The sequence below is a fragment of the Mytilus galloprovincialis genome, chromosome 1, assembly GCF_965363235.1.
Source record: "Mytilus galloprovincialis chromosome 1, xbMytGall1.hap1.1, whole genome shotgun sequence".
In the NCBI taxonomy this organism is placed as follows: domain Eukaryota; kingdom Metazoa; phylum Mollusca; class Bivalvia; order Mytilida; family Mytilidae; genus Mytilus; species Mytilus galloprovincialis.
The window spans coordinates 515,948-535,485 of NC_134838.1; the positions used below are offsets into that span (position 1 = coordinate 515,948).

A 19,538-nucleotide genomic window follows, 5' to 3' on the forward strand; every position below is an offset into this window, starting at 1 on the left:
CTTTGTAGCTTGAGCTACACAAAATTAGTGTAAAAGTTTAACATATTAATTTATTGATGGTCTATATAAAACATATTTTAGTTGTTACTCCTATATATATATATATATCATGTACTGTAGTACGCTGCTAGATTAAAACTGACGTGGAAAGGTAACACATGCCCACCGAAAGCTCTTTTTTTGAGAGCCCAGGTGGTCGTGTGGTCTAGCGGGACGGCTGCAGTGCAGGCGATTTGGTGTCACGATATCACAGTAGCATGGGTTCGAATCCCGGCGAGGGAAGAACCAAAAATTTGCGAAAGCAAATTTACAGATCTAACATTGTTGGGTTGATGTTTAGACGAGTTGTATATACATTATGTACACAGCCATGTATCACCATCATTGATGGCGATCCGATGGACACATCTGTTGTAGGGTTGTCACTGACTCAGACGTACTTATGTATATATATATATATATATACTAATATATGAAAACTGTTGTTTCGTATTTGTGTTTGTAACTATGTATACTGTATTGTTTATTCTATTTGTAAAAGAATAATATTATAATGATATTATTTATATTATGCTCCTTGTGAGCCCATTTAAGGGAAATAAAACATATTTTCTTCTTCTTCATATCCTCTTGTAAAGATAATAACTACAACAATATCTAAAATCTGATAATTCCTTTAAACGAGGGGGAATGAATTGGTAAATTTTAATCATATCAACGTTAGAGCATTACAATTTGTATTGCAATCATAGTCCTGTTTTCTCTATTTGACTGATTTATTGGAGAAAAATCATATTTTCAAATTATGAGATAAAATAAATCTTTGGTATTATTGCCAATGAAACAATTCTTCACAAGAGAGCAAATGATCAAATATAAAACAATTAAAACAAGAAAAATAATGGCCTAATCTATGTACAAAATAATGAAGAAAACAAATTTCAGTCAGGGGTACTACTTGTACAAGTCATTTTCATTTACTTGAAGAAGTAAAAAGAAATATACACATAAAAGTAAATAAATAATGTTTGAACAATCTCCCCTTAATTTTCTCAAAAATTTACTTGTATAAGTAAATTTTTCATACAATCCCACAAAAGTCCTCAAGTTTTGAGATGTAAATTCATGCCTTTAATGATTTTTCCCAGGTTTGCTCATTTTTTTTTTTATTAGAGTTCAATGTTTCATCTCATTAATTCAATAAAGAAACTGATTGCGCGCGCAAGGCCTTCAAAAATTGCTCCTTGGGGGCTTGTAAATGAGCAGTGTTCTGAAGATAACAGACAAATGGGATTTTCATTGTCCATGAAATTATACTTAAATGATTAGTAAAGACATTGGCAAAGGGCAGATAATTTAAAGTTCTATTAGAGCAAAGAAATTATAACAATTCAATAAAAGAAGATAAGATGACTTTTTTACTTCTACAAGTAAAAAAATCTGAATGTCTAATCAGGCAATATTTTTTTTTACCAATGCATTGTACAAGTAAACAAAATTCACTTGTATAAGTATCCTACAAATTTACTTATATAAGACTAAAGTATATTAATATTACTTCATCAAGTAATTAAAAAGAACCTGTACAAGTAGTACCCCTGACTGAATGTAGCATGGCAACAAATGGCAACCAAATATTCACTTTTTGTTGAAATCAAATTCTAATTTTTGTCCCTTTGGACCTGAATGTGGATCAATATGAAAAAGGGGCCAAAAGGTATCCATGAAAAACTATTTTTTCCTTATTCCAAAAAATTTGGTAATTTGGTACCTATGAAAATACCTGAATCCCCAGTATGATTAGTATGCAGTACATGTATTTATACCTCTAATTTCTTATGATTTTCCTCTTCATGATAAGTTTGTAATGTACTGAAGTAACCAATTGAGGGTTGTCTGTCCTTACCTCTAATATCTTATGATTTTCTTCCTTAGATAATATTAAAGTTTGTAATGGCATTGGCTACTAAAGTCACCAATTTAGGGTTGGCTGACCTTACCTCTAATTTCTTATGATTTTCTTCGTTAGATGATAAGTTTGTAATGGCATTGGCTACTGAAGTCACCAATTTAGGGTTGGCTGACCTTGACATTTTTTGTTGATAGAGTAAATTACTCAGTCTGGACAAGCATCCATGTTCACGGAACAAATTCTGAAAAATATAAATTATTTATTCACAATAGTTGAAATGAATGTGGCTTGTGATATCACTATGTTAACCATTCAATTAACTATAATTATTTGTTACTTCCTTTAAGTAATTACAGAAAGATACGAGAGAAAATTAATTCAATTCAATGCTATTCAATGCTGTAATTGCTAAGAAAACTCTAAACTTTCTTCAAATCCAGGAGTTAATAAGAAAACTCTAACTTTCTTCAAATCCATGAGTTAATAAGAAAACTCTAAACTTTCTTCAAATCCAGGAGTTAATAAGAAAACTCTAACTTTCTTCAAATCCAGGAGTTAATAAGAAAACTCTTACTAAACTTTCTTCAAATCCAGGAGTTAATAAGAAAACTTTAAACTTTCTTCAAATACAGGAGTTAATAAGAAAACTCTAAACTTTCTTCAAATCCAGGAGTTAATAAGAAAACTTTAAACTTTCTTCAAATCCAGGAGTTAATAAGAAAACTCTAAACTTTCTTCAAATCCAGGAGTTAATAAGGAAACTATAAACTTTCTTCAAATACAGGAGTTAATAAGAAAACTCTAAACTTTCTTCAAATCCAGGAGTTAATAAGAAAACTCTAACTTTCTTCAAATCCAGGAGTTAATAAGAAAACTCTAAACTTTCTTCAAATCCAGGAGTTAATAAGAAAACTCTAAACTTTCTTCAAATCCAGGAGTTAATAAGAAAACTTTAAACTTTCTTCAAATACAGGAGTTAATAAGAAAACTCTAAACTTTCTTCAAATCCAGGAGTTAATAAGAAAACTTTAAACTTTCTTCAAATCCAGGAGTTAATAAGAAAACTCTAAACTTTCTTCAAATCCAGGAGTTAATAAGAAAACTTTAAACTTTCTTCAAATACAGGAGTTAATAAGAAAACTATAAACAAACTTTCTTCAAATCCAAGAGTTAATAAGGAAACTATAAACTTTCTTCTCATCAAGGAGTCAACGAACAGGTGTAAATTGCACAGTGAAATTGTTTTTTAAATAAATGAAAGCTGTCTCACTGTCCAAAACATGAGTTCTAATTGATGCAATTCTCATTCAGTCACATTATTTGCAATAATTAAAACTGAATTTACAGTAGACAGGATGATTCGAAAATAAAAAATTGTGTGAAAAGTTTCGTTTTGATTAGTTAAACAGGACTTGAGTAATGGTTTGAGTAAATGTATAAAACAAGAGTGTACATGCTGAAATGTCTTGCCTTCTTTACTAATCATTTATATTATGATGATAGTCCTAAATATAAAGCTTTATTACAACTGTCAAATAAACTTAATTAACCAAGAAAACTAAACATCGACCAATGAACCATGAAAATGAGGTCAAGGTCAGATGAACCATGCCAAGGCAGGCATGAATAGCTAACAATTCTTTCAATCCATACAAAAAATATAGTTGACCTATTGCTTATAGTTTAGGAAAAACAAACCAAAACACAAAAACTAAACACTGAGCAATGAACCGTGAAAATGAGGTCAAGGTTAAAATCTGTGTGACTGACAAATAGATCATAAAATATTTCCATACACCAAATATAGTAGACCTATTGCATACAGTATAAGAAAACAGACCAAAACACAACAAGAGGCTGTCACAACAACAGCAAACTGGATTTATTAACATTTATTTGTGTCCTGGCAATATCACAAGAACCATAACTCCTGAACGGTGAAAGTGAAAATCGTCAATATCAAATTTGACCTGCATTTTGTCATCAGTATCAACATATTAAAATTTGAAAGAGCTTAGGTTGAATGGTTCATGAGTAAATGCACAGACATGACTGGAAACGCAATTTTTAAATCTTTCAAGAACCATGCCTCCTGAACGGTAAAAGTCAAAATTGTCATTCTTGCACTTGACCTCCATTTTGTCATCAGTAACAACATATTAAAATTTGTGAAGCTTTGATTGAACAGTTCATGTGTAAATGCACAGACATGACTGGAAACGCCATTTTTCAATCTTTCAAGAACCATAACTCCTGAACAGTAAAAGTCAAAATCGTCATTCTTGAACTTGACCTCCATTTTTTCATCAGTAACAACATATTAAAATTTGGGAAGCTTTGGTTGAACAGTTCATGTGTAAATGCACGGACACGACTGGAAACGCCATTTTTCAATCTTTCAAGAACCATAACTCCTGAACGGTATAAGTCAAAATCATCATTCTTGAACTTGACCTTCATTTTGTTGTCAGTAACAACATATTAAAATTTTAAAAGCTTTGGATGAACAGTTCATAAGTGAATGCACGGACAACATTTGTTTGCCGCCCGCCTGACCGCCCGACTGCCTGCCGTACATCCCTAAATCAATAACCAACATTTTTGTCACAAAAATCCGGTTAAAAACTTAACTATAACCACTGAACCATGAAAATGAGGTCAAGGTCAGATGACACCTGCCAGTGAGTTGGACATGTACAACTTACAATCCTTCCATACACCGAATATACTAGACCTATTGCTTAAAGTATCTGAGATATGGACTTGACCACCAAAACTTAACCTTGTTCACTGATCCATGAAATGAGGTCGAGGTCCAGTGAAAACTGTTTGACAGGCATGCGGACCTTGCAAGGTACGCACATACCAAATATAGTTATCATATAACTTATAATTTAAGAGAGAATTTAACATTACAAAAATCTTAACTCTTTTTTCAAGTAGTCACTGAACCATGAAAAAAAGGTCAAGGACATTGGACATGTGACTGAGGGAACATAAGGCATCAATATACAAAGAATTTAGCATCCAAGTCTTCCACTTTCTTAAATATAAAGCTTTTAGGATGTAAGCTAACACTGCTGCCGCCGGATCACTATCCCTATGTCGAGCTTTCTGCAACAAAAGTTGCAGGCTCGACAAAAAATCAATGACAATGCACTCTTTGCTGACAAAAATCAAAATCTCTAACAAAAATTTGTACCATTATAGTTCTAATGAGATTCATTAAACATGTTATATAAATATAGTGCTTTCCCTAAACATATGATAAGGCTTGGTTTTATATATATATATATATATAAAAATAAAATATCACTTTAAATTTTATTTATCAAATTTGAAACTGTTTCAAATGTTTTAATATTTAGCAAATACCGTGCTAAATACATCCCTCATAGATTATCCCTGAGATTGGATACTGACAGTCAACTGACTTACCTTCTTGTAAAACATCAATAACCATTTGTCTATACTACTTTGTTGTATAGATTTTATAAGGTATCTTTACCAGTCATAAAATATTTATAAATCTAGAACCAAAGGATTCTAACAATAAAACTAAGTGAAGAAGGCACATACATCGTGTATCATAAGGTCATTGATTATAATCTTGGTCAGTTATCTTCATTGTTTTCAGTATCATGATCCAGGAAGAAAAATTATAATTTAAATTGAAGTTTAAACAAATCTTCATGCATGTTCATCCTTAGATAGGAAAGTTCATATCTAAGAAAAAAGTATGTAATTAAGAGAAGTATAAGTCAAACAAACATGTCAACAAATTTCATCACAATCTGATATTTACAAAAAAGAAAATAGTATATGAACTATACCAGAGACAGATTTATAAGGTTTTCCAGGGAGCCAATGTCCCCCTTTTTGTGGGTAGTTGGAAAATTTGGTTGATTATTTAAGGAATAACTTATTCATGACTGGAGCAGGCCCCCTCTTGTGCAGTCTGTGGCCCTCCCTCCCCCTCCCCCTTATGAGAATTTCTGGATCCGCAATGGTATACAGTTTACTAAGTAACAAAGGGCCATAACTGTAGTTTGAGTACTTCATCAACACAGAAAATAAATATCAACAATAGGACATACTTTGGTCTTTCATGTTTATCTTGTTTTAAGTCAAGTGATTTCATTAAATCTTTTTATTGTAACAGATATATATCTGGATAGCAATTTATTTTCTCCTAAAAGATCTGCAGGAGACATAATTATCTTGGAGAAGAAATGGTGGAAGCCTGTCAGTAAAATTAAATCTGAACACCTAAGTTTGGACCATAACAATTGGAAATAATTTGGTTTTCTTAATAATGGTAAATACCCCAACCCTAACCCTATCTACAATGTCAGAACTTAAAAGTTTATGATTAGTACCAATTATCAATTATTAACTACATAAATTATATTTACATCATAATAATTAGATATTATCAACAAAAAATTACAACATTCTCATTACTGTTTAGTGATCAAACAATCTTACCGTTTTACAATGTTTTAGTAAACAACTTATTGGTTGATATATAAATGCAGGTATTGTGTCAGTCCTACAGACTATCATAAATCAATAAAAAGACTGTTATAGATAGTATACTATTTACTAACCACTTGTCTTAAAAAAAAGTCATTCAGGCTAGGCCACAAAAATTATAAATTTACCTGTTTCAAGATTCAGGTATAGAATTGGATAAAGCAGACACCATTCCAAATAAGTTCCATATTTTTACTAATAATCTTAAATAATTGTATTGCAATGTTGGAAAAAAGGACAGAAAGATATTTCTTTTTAATCAGGAAGAATTTTGACACTTTTCATGCTTTTATTTGTTACAATTGGAAGGGCAAATCTAAAAAAAAATTAGATAAAATCATTTTTTTGTAGGCAGATTATTTCAAACAGTAATACATTCACTCTATCTCACTTACAGAGAATTTCAGTAGATGGTAATAAATGAATCAAACATATGAACCCATCCAAATTTCGGTAAGAAACAGATTCTTTAGCCAATTTCTACTTTTCAAGTCAGCTTATTTCACATATTAAAATTTACAGTTACTTCATTATGACATGGTGCAAAAACTAAATGACTGAATTTTAAACCTGAATATCATATAGAAATGTACCCATTGATAAATAAGGAATAAAATTGAGAATGGAAATGGGGAATGTGTCAAAGAGACAACAACCCGACCATAGAAAAAAACAACAGCAGAAGGTCACCAACAGGTCTTCAATGTAGCGAGAAATTCCCACACCCGGAGGCGTCCTTCAGCTGGCCCCTAAACAAATATATACTAGTTCAGTGATAATGAACGCCATACTAATTTACACGAGAAACTAAAATTAAAATAATACAAGACGAACAAAGGCCAGAGGCTCCTGACTTGGGACAGGCGCAAAAATGCGGCAGGGTTAAACATGTTTGTGAGATCTCAACTCTCCCCCTATACCTCTAGCCAATGTAGAAAAGTAACGCATAACAATACGCAAATTAAAATTCAGTCCAAGAGAAGTCCGAGTCTGATGTCAGAAGATGTAACCAAAGAAAATAAACAAAATGACAATAATACATAAATAACAACAGACTACTAGCAGTTAACTGACATGCCAGCTCCAGACTTCAATTAAACTGACTGAAAGATTATGATTTCATCATATGAACATCAGGCACAATCCTTCCCGTTAGGGGTTTAGTATCATACCATCATAACATATATGAGAAGAACATAACCCGTGTCATGCCAACAACTGGTTTTTGAATAAATGTGTTTAGTTCCGATGCAAAGACCCTATAAGTGAATCAATATTAACGCCAAAATATGCAATCTTTAATGACCTGACAACAGTATCGTAACTATATCCCTTCTTAATAAGTCTATTCAAAGGTTTTGTTAGTTTTTGAGGTGAATAATGACACCTTTGTGCTTTATAAAGAATATTTCTATAAAAAATTGGATGTGAAATACCTGAACGTAACTTGTTTTTTTACCATTTAATGCACTACTACCACGAAAAACCAATGCTGAAATGTTGCACCTTGCCTTGAAAATCTATGAAATAAAGGTCTGATTATGCTTATCATGAAAACTCAAATAATTTGTTGATCAATCAATCATGAAAATGAGGTCAAGGTCAGTAGAACTCTGTCAAACAAATGTATACATCTGACAATGACCTAATAGACCTGTTACTGATCAGGAAGACTTAATGTTGATCATGGTTACAAGAATCCTTTCAAACTAATTTTAAAATGTTGAAATGATTCTTAAAACCCAATGTAGAAGTGATAATACTGGTGGATGCTTAAGGGGGCTCGCGGGTCTAAATCATTTTTTTTATTTAATATAGGATTTACCTATATTTTTTCTATAAATTAATTTTATAGAAAAATGAAATAAAAAAATGGGGTCACCGTTCATTTACGCTCACAATCTGCCTGTGAAAGAAGCATACATTTTTGTTATTTAAATGTCCTTTTTTTCTGTTGAACTATAATAGGCGAAATAACGGTAATATCGAAATAAAAAAAGATCTAAATTACAGAAATCGCTTAAATTTTACAATTATTTAGTTTATATACAGGTTATTCGAAAACGACAATAAAAAATATAGGTCACCGATGAGTTAAAAAAGATATTTCAATTTTAATGCCAAAATATGGCATTTTTTGCACCAAAGGGAGATAATTTGGAGCTTTTTCAATGATATCTACATTTTAAAAGTCACCTGAGGCCAACACGAATTGATTTTTTGGAATGAGTTTTGTACCATATGATAAAGTAACAACTACTTAAGGTAATAAATAAAATTTGTAATAAAAAATAAAGGTTTAATTTTTTTCTGAAAATCTTATACCCGCAAGCCTCCTTAACTAACAACAACATCCCAAGTTAGATCCAGCATTTACATGTGTGTTCAAATCATTTACATTAGCCAGGTTTGTACTTACAAAATATTAAATGCTTTAATAAGCTCTAATCCAACACTTTAATAAGCTCTAATCCAACACTTTAATAAGCTCTTATCCAACACTTTCACTCTCTAAATATATCTTATACTACATGTACTAGTAGGTAAAACTATTGCACTTTCAGCTACGTTTATATTTTCTTCCAATTATCAATTAAAACTGTCCCTTTCAACAAAATCAATGACTATAATTGTATAACCTATTATGTAACATCTGTTTATAATCCTGCAAAGTAAATGAGCCTTGTTCTTCCACACAAAAATCTTCACAATTTAATGAAGTTAAAGTTATTCAGTTATATACAGTATTTATATTAGATTTATGATTAATATTATGTTGGGTTTTTTAAGTTTATTAATTCTAAAAGAAGATTTGCTATAAGTATAGCTCCATTTTATATAAAGATCAAGGAAGACCTTAACAAGTTGATAAAAAGCAGTAGACTACAAATATCTAGCTGCCCAACAGGAGCATGGTCTACTTGTTCCAAGAAATCATTATCAAAAGTATTGCCAGAAATTTAAAAAATATAATTAGGTAATTTTTTTAAGGTATACTTTCAGTTAATGAGCAGCATTCTATTCGTGACTTTTGACAATATAAGTTCAATAACTACAATTTGTAGTGAAAGTCATCAATAAAACCAGAGGATCCAGAAAGGACTTATAAAATAGAAAGTATGTAAAGCTTGGATACAGGATTAGTATTATAATCAGATTGATGTATACAGAACTTTAGAATATATGTCCTCAAATAGTCATATTCACCAGGCTTGTTTAATTTTGTACTAGCTGAGATGTGACTAAACCAGACACCAAATGTGGGATCACTACTTAGATAATTAAGGAAGTCCAATAAGCATGATAAGTTATTATTGCAGATGAAAATGTTGAAAAAACTAATCAAGCTCATAACAAGAGGCTGTCACAATGACAGCAAACCGGATTTATTAACATTTATTTGTCTCCTGGCAATATCACAAGAACCATAACTGATGACAGTGAAAGTGAAAATCGTCAATATCAAATTTGACCTGCATTTTATCATCAGTATCAACATATTAAAATTTGAAAGAGCTTAGGTTGAATGATTCATGAGTAAATGCAACAACATGAATGGAAACGCCATTTTTTTATCTTTCAAGAACCATAACTCCTGAACGGTAAAAGTCAAAATCGACATTATTAAACTTGACCTCTATTTTGTCATCAGTAACAACATATTAAAATTTGAATAAAATAGCGATAATAAAGCTTACCTGATTTCTGGTAAAGGTTGAACATCGATTGATTCCGTTGAGGACCGTCTCCTGTAACTTAGGATCAGGATGGGTTAATAAGCAGGACAGAATCTCAGCATTAGAACCAGACAGAATCCCAGGAGAGGTCTGAGATACAAGCAAAGCGTCTGTTATCTCTTCTTCACTGAATCTAGTATAACTCTGATCATCATCTGATTCTCTACCTTCTTTTACCTCACAGGATTTTCTAGTATAACTCTGATCATCATCTGATTCTCTACCTACTTTTACCTCACAGGATTTTCTAGTATAACTCTGATCATCATCTGATTCTCTACCTACTTTTACCTCACAGGATTTTCCATTTACACTCTTAGTTTGTCTTTCTTCTGGAGTGCTTCCATTTAGATTAGGTGTCTTTGATTCACTTTCTGATATTACTATCTTTGGTGTAGATGAAAGAGTCTGAGACCTTTTAGGTTCTACTATCTCCCCTGCAAATACCTCTTTATTTCCCTCCAAACCATTGTTTACTTCAAGTTTTACTACTTTCTTGGTGTTGTCATCTTTTCTAGTTTCTGATTCTTCTTTTAATGTATTATCGTTACTTTCTGCATTTTGATTTGTATTCTCGTCAGTATTTTCGACTCCCTCAGATAGAAATTTCTGAAGTTCTTTTCTAAAGAATTCCAAATTTTCTGAGTCGTCCTTAGCAATTGGTTTACTCTTTGGCATTTCGTGCGGTTTTTTAGGACTTTGCACATCTACATTGATAAAATCTTCATTAGGATGTTTACGTTTACCATGAATATGACTATCTTTGTGTGTGTGATCATCATGCTGTTCACTGCTAGGTATCAGTGTATCATTATTCTTCTCCTCAGATTTTCCTAAAAATATTAATTATATCAAAATTTATTCATATGGAATAATATCAAATATTGATATTCATTAATAATCCAATAGGAATTCTCCACAATTATTTAATTGTAATCTTTTGAAAGTTGAAGTTAACATTTTGGTTTGTTCCTATGCATTTTTCATGATTGGCAAATCTGGGTTTCTCATATTTAACATCTTTTAATGTACCTATTACACCTATGCTTGCTCAAATAAAACAACGAATTCATTACCAAATTTTACAAGAACAAAATTCATATATTACAGAATCATCAAAATTATCATTTTTTCAACATTTTTGTTTTTCAAATAAACGTGCACACTATGTAGACCAATTGAATATGTTAAATGATGGGGCACCTTTGGCAAAACTAAGGCTAAGTGCACACAGTATTGAAATTGAAAGAGGTAGATACATGCAAGTTAACAGAGAAGAAAGGTTGTGCAAATTATGTCATAATAAAAATATTGAAGACAAAAAACATTTTATCTTGCACTGCACAAAATATGAATCACAAAGAAATGTTCTTATATCAAAATTGTCCTATTTTTAAAATTATGACAAATAATCCAAAACGGAGGATGAATATACAGTATCAAACTATTACTTAATAGCAAGTGTAGAAAAACACCTTATACCCCGGCAACCTTACCTAATCTAATATTTGTCGATTTTGTTAACTAAATGAAATAATTCACGATGTTAATCAATAAAGCTTCTTTATTTTAAAATTGCATGTTGTTTTTTTTGTTTATTTTTTACTACATGCGTCGCCTACATAAAATTGAGAATGGAAATAGGGAATGTGTCAAAGAGACAACAAACCGACTATATCTAGCGGACAACAGCCAAAGGCTACCAAGTGGTCTTCAATGTGGCGAGAAACTTAATATAAGGAGGTGTAGCACCGGGTGGGGCTCATATAGGGAGGACTGGGCGTTAAACAGCTGTTGAGATTGAGGAACTCATGATTATTTTGTTGTTTTTTTATTGTAAATTTTTATAGAACGGAAATCTGGCAGCGGTAATTTTTAAGCTTCATGACCAGAAACATTCAGTAGGCATGCATGTATATTAACATATATTTGTCAGCTTTCCCCTCCTGTCAGAATAAAATGGTCCGATAATATAATCGTTTATAGCTAGAACCTGGGTTTTCCAGTAATGATGTAGCCTATTATAGCAGACTGTATCCTCATTGTTGAAGGCCTTAGGTTGCCTATACGTTGCTTACATCGACTTTATTTGAACTTCGCTTTGGTGGATAGTTGTCTCATTGGCAATCATATTACCACATCTCCTTATTGTATTTACCTGAATAATCCAGTTGTAATATTCCACTGACCACCGACTATTTCTTTTACCTCGCAAATAAGGGAGATCATTTACGTCGTGGACGGACTGAACTAGTCGGGATAGTTTTTATATAGTTTCTGTTCTCGAACGGAAGTCCACGACAGTAAACAAAATAAAACTGGGATCCAGTTAACATGCAATTTTTGTTTGCTTTCTCTTAGACACATAACTAATTGATTAAAATTACTTAAATATATATATTTCATATGGAGGTTGTCCTACTTACAGGAGGCATATACACCGAAGAAGAAACTGAGCGCCATATGTCGTCATAATGATTGTTAGCATAATACAAGATGACATTTAACACTTCGACATTTCACACATCGACAATTCAGGAATCAACATGTTACAAGTTACAAAACATCAATATACAAAAAAACAATTTACCAATAAAGAATTTTGAAATCTTCAAGTTACAAATTGACAATTAACAAATGAAGAATGTTGAATTTACAAAGATACAAGTTACAAATTGACAACTTACGAATGAAGCATTATGAAATTGCACAGTTACAAGTAACAAACTGACAATTAACCGATTAAGAATGTCGAAACTACAAAGGTACAAGTTACAAATTGACAATTTACGAATTAAGCATTATGAATTTCACAATAACAAGTTACAAATTAACAATTTACGAATAAACAATTTAGAAATTACACAGTTACAAGTTAGGAATTAAGAATTTTGACCCCGTTGGCTTTCCATAGGATTGTGCCTGATATTCATATGATGAAGACATGATCTTTCAATCAGTTTAAGGTTCATCATAACAAATGGACAAATATGGCCGTATTTTCACCTCTAAAACTACTCAGTGTACAGACTTACCTGTGAAGTTTGGAAAGTTTTAAGGCCTGGCATCCACTTGATATATAAAAGTTAAATGCCTTTTGTGCTTCAAAAAGATAAAATCGTTTTTTCATTTTGATGGGCATTTTTTTTTCCTTCCTGCAGAAGATCTAAAATTAAACAAACACCTGAATTACTTTGATACTGTCCACTCAGATAAACTCTTTAACTCACCTATAAATGTGTAGATATCTATTGTCCATGCCAATCAAGGGCAATCAATACAAGACAAACCAGTTCTTACCCGAGAGGGAGCATTTCAAAGTTATATCCCAACTTAGTTTATTTTTACACCTTCTACAGGAAGGGAAAAAAATGTCCAATAAAGTCCAAAACAGATTTCATCTCTCGGATATGCCAAATACATTTAACTTTTATATATATCTAGTGGATGCTAGGCATTAAAACTTTCTAAACTGCACAGGTAAGACTGCACACAGAGTAATTATTGACTTGGAAAGTGTTGATAAATTGTGATTCGTTTCTTTCATTCAAATTTGAGTCTATATTTTATAATAACCGACACATGGCTAATTATCTATAGATGTATTTATAAACCGGATGTTGTGTCTGTAATTAGATATTCCTTTGTCTACAATACACATCATGATAGCAAGTTGATGTTGTTATTCTGCCTGAAGCAATTCTTATATTAATGAGCCTTCCTGTCCGATTATACCCACAAATAACATGGTGGCAGCGGTGAGCAACGTCTGAAACGTTATAAAACTAACAATTATCAAAAACATTTGCGTAAATGGTCCTGAAAGCACCAAACACAAAATAAATCTCCACGTGGTTGAAAGACGCTGTTTCAGCAATGGCCGAGGCAACAAACACTTTTCGTCTACCCCCACAATTAAATGTCACAGAAGGGAATGTGTCAGAAAACTTTAAAAAATGGAAAAGGCAAGTTGAAATATACATGTATCTTGTGGCCAGCGGAGCTGTAAAAAAGGATGGTGCAGTCCAAGTAGCAATAATTTTGAATTGTGCCGGTCCCAACATTGTAGACATATTTGACCAAATTCAATGGACAGAGGGAGGTGATGAAAAGAAACCCGATAAACTTTTAGAAAAACTAGAGGCCTACTGCAACCTAAGAAAAAATGAAGTTCTAGAGTCCCATAGATTTTGGATGGTACCATACCAAGAACCTTTTGACAATTTCTTAACTGGATTGAGAACTAGAGCAAATTCGTGCAATTTCCAAGAGAAAGATCGTATGATGCGTGACAAAATTATTTTTAGTGTCACAGGCAAACTTCAAGAACTTTTATTGAGAGAGGACAAGATAAACCTAGACAAGGCAATCAAAATTTGTAGAGCTTATGAACAATCAAATAAACATGTTAAGGAGTTGAGAGAATCTACAAGTTCTACTCACACAGTCAATAAAGTCACACACCATGATAAGTTCAAAAAGAAAGCTTACCAACCTGAAAGTAAAAGACCCCAAACAAGGTACCCTCAATCACAGAGTAAAACTTCTTACAACACACAAACTAACAGCAAAGAATGTAATTTCTGTGGTTACAAACATGAAAAAAAAAAGGAAAAATGTCCGGCATGGGGAAAAACATGCGATGCGTGCAAAGGTAGAAACCATTTTAAAGCTAAATGCAAGAAAATACACTCAATCAGCTCAACACAAAGTGACCAAGAAGAAGATGACTGCTGGTTGAATCACTGGTCATACATCTGAAAATGTAATTTCATGCAATAGGTGCAGAGTCTAAAAACATTTCAGCTTTAATGAATGTAAATGATTGCGATGTTAGATTTCAATTAGATAGCGCAGCCGATGTAAATACGATTTGTAAACGATATATCCGTAAAGAACAAGTAAAACCAAGCACAATCACACTGCGTATGTGGAACAAAACACCTATGAAACCAATAGGAGAGGTACATTTGAAATTGATAAATCCGAAAAATAGTGACGAAACCATGGCAACTTTGGTCGTTGTGCCAAATGGACATATCAATTTACTAGGCCTGGAAACAATCCGTAGAATGGGATTAATAACTGTCAACATGGTCAATGATGACCGTTTTATTGCAAAAGTTGAAACACAGAAAATTGGCGACCTAGGAGAGATAACTCTGAAAGTTGATGAAAATGTACCTGCAAAAACATTACCAAGTAGAAAACTACCGCTCTCTTTACAAGACGATGTTAAGAAGGAAATTGACAAGTTAGTTGAGAGACAAGTTTTAATTCCAGTAACCGAACCGTCTAAATGGGTTAGTCAAATGGCCATCGTTAGAAAACCAAATGGAAAATTGAGAATTTGCATTGATCCGCAACCGCTTAATACTGCATTAATGAGAGAACATTATAAACTACCAACTCTAGATGACGTACTTCCGAAATTAGCAAATGCTAAGATCTTCAGCCGACTGGATGTCAAAGAGGCATATTGGCATGTAAAACTAGACAAAGAGTCTAGTGATTTAACAACAATGATAACACCATTTGGGCGATACTGTTGGGCGAGACTTCTGTTTGGTCTCAAAGTTTCAAGCGAAATATTTCAACGAAAGCTCACAGAAGCTCTTGGAGATATAGAAGGAGTATTCACAATAGCAGACGATATCATTGTTGCAGGTTGTGGTCGTACAAACGAGGAAGCATTAATAGACAATTATCGAAAGCTCAAAAAGTTGTTTCAACGTTGTAATGACTACAACATTCTTCTCAATGAGGAAAAGAAAGAAGATGGATTAACCGAGATCACGTTTCATGGTCACCGTATTACAAGAGAAGGAGTAAAAGTTGACGATGTTAAAGTAAAGGCGATACATGAAATGCCCTGTCCGACCGACGTGTCAGGAGTGAAAAGATTGTGTGGAATGGTACAGTACATGGCAAAATTTCTGCCAGATCATGCAAATGATCTAGCACCGATCCGTGAACTCACTAGAAAAGATGTACCGTGGATATGGTCCGATGAATGCAATATGGCATTTAAAAGAGTAAAGAAAAGACTTACCGAAGTACCCATATTGGCTTATTTTGATGTCAACAAAGAAGTTGTACTGCAAGTCGACAGTAGTAAGAGTGGTCTGGGAGCTGTACTGCTGCAAGAAGGGAAACCTGTTGAATTTGCGTCATTAGCACTTAAACCGTCAGAGTGTAATTGGGCTCAGATTGAAAAAGAAGCATTATCAATGTTATATGGTCTCGAGCGTTTTGACCAATACACATATGGACGTAAAGTTATAGTTCAGAATGACCATAAGCCACTTGCTGCGATATTAAGTAAACCGCTAAGTCGTGCACCAAAAAGATTACAAGATATTATGATGAAGTTATTCAGATATGACATTGAATTCCGTTTTGTTAAAGGAGTCAACCTTGTATTAGCGGACACTCTAAGCAGAGCATATTTGGAAAATGACAATGCTACAGAGACAGCAAGACCAGGAATTATGCAAATAAATACTTTTGAAGATATACCGGATGCCCGACTGCAAGAAATAAGAACAGCGACAGAAGAAGATACCGAATTACAAAAGATTGTAAAAATCTTAAATGAAGGATGGCCACAGCACAGAGATACTGTGCCATACTGTGCATTACCGTATTTTGAATGGCGAGACGAACTAAGTATTCAAGAAAATATAATTGTAAAAGGAGAAGCCATCCTGATACCAAAAGCATTAAGAAAGGAAATGAAAAACCGTTTACACAGCGCTCATTTAGGATATGATTCAATGATGAGGCGAGCCAGAGGAACAATATTTTGGCCAGGAATGGCAAAAGAGATAAAACAAATGACAGAGTTATGTGAAATTTGCCAAAAGTCAAAACCGAAAAATCAACGAGAACCGTTAATACAACATAGTGATGGTCAATCACCATTGGCGAAAGTAGGAATGGACTTGTTAGAAATAAAAGGCAGACCATACCTAGTGGTCATTGATTACTTTTCTAATTTTACCGAAGTAGACTACTTATCGAAAACAACCTCAAGTGATCACAATACTTAAGAAACAATTTGCGAGATTTGGAATCCCAAAAACAATTGTATCCGATAATGGACCTCAGTTTAGTTCCGATGAATTTCGACAATTTGCAACAAAATGGGGAATAAATCATACGGTGTCGTCTCCAAATCATCCTCAAGGAAACGGAAAAGCCGAATCCGCCGTTAAAGTGATTAAGAATATGATCAAGAAAACTCTTCAAGATGGTCGTGATCAATACGAGGCTCTTCTTGAATTGCGAAACACACCTACTCAGAAAACTGGTCTCAGTCCGACCGAAATAATGTTCGGAAGAAAAACCAGTTCGATGATTCCATCAATTAACACAGAGCAAAAAGTACCGAATGCGAAAACCACAGAATCACGATCAACAAGGAAACAATCTGTCAAGAAATGTTATGACAAACGTGCTAAGAACTTACCACCGTTAGGATCTGGTGACTCAGTGTATTTCAAACACAAACAAGGACAGCACTGGAAATTGGGAAAAGTAAAAGAAAGATTAAGCGAAAGAGCATACATAGTTAAAAGTCAGGAAGGAGTTCCGTACAGACGTAATCCATCTCACATGCGACCGACAAGTGTAAATGTACAAATCCGTGATGTATCACCACAACGGGAACTATTGAACTTTGATAACATTTCAGAAACAAAAACTTCTGTACCGACAGAAGCACCAAATACTGCAGAACTGCAAATGAACTCAGACAATTTAATTAGCGAGTGCCAACCACTTGAAAAGGAACAAAAGCGTGTCAATCCGATAACTAGACCAACACGTACTACCAGAGAACCAGCCTATTTGAAAGACTATGTGCTTTAAAGATATGACAATTTAATTTGTTTCAAGTAGTTAATTTTCTAGTCAATAATTTAGTTTCTAGTCGTTTTCATAATTAGTTTTAGTTATAAAAAAAAAAAACTGCTATCACAAACTCTAGATACTGATTTTGTTCAAAACATGTGGAAAAGACTTTATAATTGAGATTATTATTTTTGGTTAAATTGTTTTGATAATAGTTGCGAATTTTAAAAGTAAATATCTTTCTTAAGAAAAGGGGATGTTGATAAATTGTGATTCGTTTCTTTCATTCAAATTTGAGTCTATATTTTATAATAACCGACACATGGCTAATTATCTATAGATGTATTTATAAACCGGATGTTGTGTCTGTAATTAGATATTCCTTTGTCTACAATACACATTATGATAGCAAGTTGATGTTGTTATTCTGCCTGAAGCAATTCTTATATTAATGAGCCTTCCTGTCCGATTATACCCACAAATAACAGAAAGACGGCCATATTTGTCCATTTGTTATGATGAACCTTAATCATGTTAATTGAGGTCTGGAGCTGGAATGTCAGTTAACTGCTAGTAGTCTATTGTTATTTATGTATTATTGTCATTTTGTTTATTTTCTTTTGTTACATCATCGGACTCAGACTTCTCTTGAACTGAATTCTAAATTGTGTATTGCTATGCTTTACTTTTCTACATTGGCTAGAGGTATATAAGGGGGAGGGTTGAGATCTCGTAAACATGTTTAAACCCGCTGCAATTTTGTGCCTGTCCCAAGTCAGGAGCCTCTGGCCTTTGTTAGTCTTGTATGATTTTTAGTTTTAGTTTCTTGTGTATAATTCTGAGTTTAGTATGACGTCCATCATCACTGTACTAGTATACATATTTTTTAAAGGGCCAGCTGAAGGACGCCTACGGGTGTGGGAGTTTCTCACTACATTGAAGACCCATTGGTGGCCTTCGGCTGTTGTCTGCTCTATGGTCGGGTTGTTGTTGCTTTGACACATTCCTCATTTCCTTTCTCAATTTTATGGTTACAAGTCTCCACAAAGCAATGAGCGGTACAAGTGACATAAACTTCAAAGTGTTGAAGGTCGTCACTACAAAGTAGATGTAGAAGTAGCAGATTAACCTCATAGAAGAAGAAGTGAAATTTGAAATGGCATCATAGAATTTTCAAGGACATAAACAAGGAAATTTGATTCAGAATCAGGGAATAGTTTTCAGTTAAAATTAAAATTAAACAATAATTCGGAGACCTGTCTTTTTTCTTGTCTTTTTCATTAGATAGCGCAAAGTCAAAATTGCGCTGATAGCAAAAACTGTCCCTGCCAATAACACACGTGCGCTTGTTGAAACCATTTTCTTGTCGTCTGTATGTCGTAATGTTCACCATTTGCAGTGCACGGGAAGAATTAATTTTCTGCTTTGAATGAATAAAATATTTTTTTCAAAATTCGATAATATAAAATTTCGTACTTCTTATCATCTATAATTATTTG

General features: G+C 33.1%; 1 protein-coding gene across 2 annotated transcripts in view; it reads right to left on the minus strand.

Moving 5' to 3' along the window:
- Positions 1-19,455, minus strand: part of LOC143062188 (uncharacterized) — a 30,076-nt gene extending 10,621 nt beyond the window's left edge. Inside the window, exons 1-4 of one of the 2 annotated variants that reach the window (XM_076233981.1) lie at positions 19,296-19,455; positions 10,477-11,018; positions 10,147-10,362; positions 2,001-2,153 (exon numbers count right to left, since the gene is read on the minus strand). In XM_076233981.1, the coding sequence (XP_076090096.1) occupies positions 2,001-2,153; positions 10,147-10,362; positions 10,477-11,018; positions 19,296-19,398 (1,014 nt within the window). In that variant the 5' untranslated portion in view covers positions 19,399-19,455. Of the gene's footprint in view, positions 1-2,000; positions 2,154-10,146; positions 11,019-19,295 lie in introns of both variants that reach the window. The other variant, XM_076233976.1, reaches the window with a different exon arrangement.
- Positions 19,456-19,538: the final 83 nt, after the last annotated feature.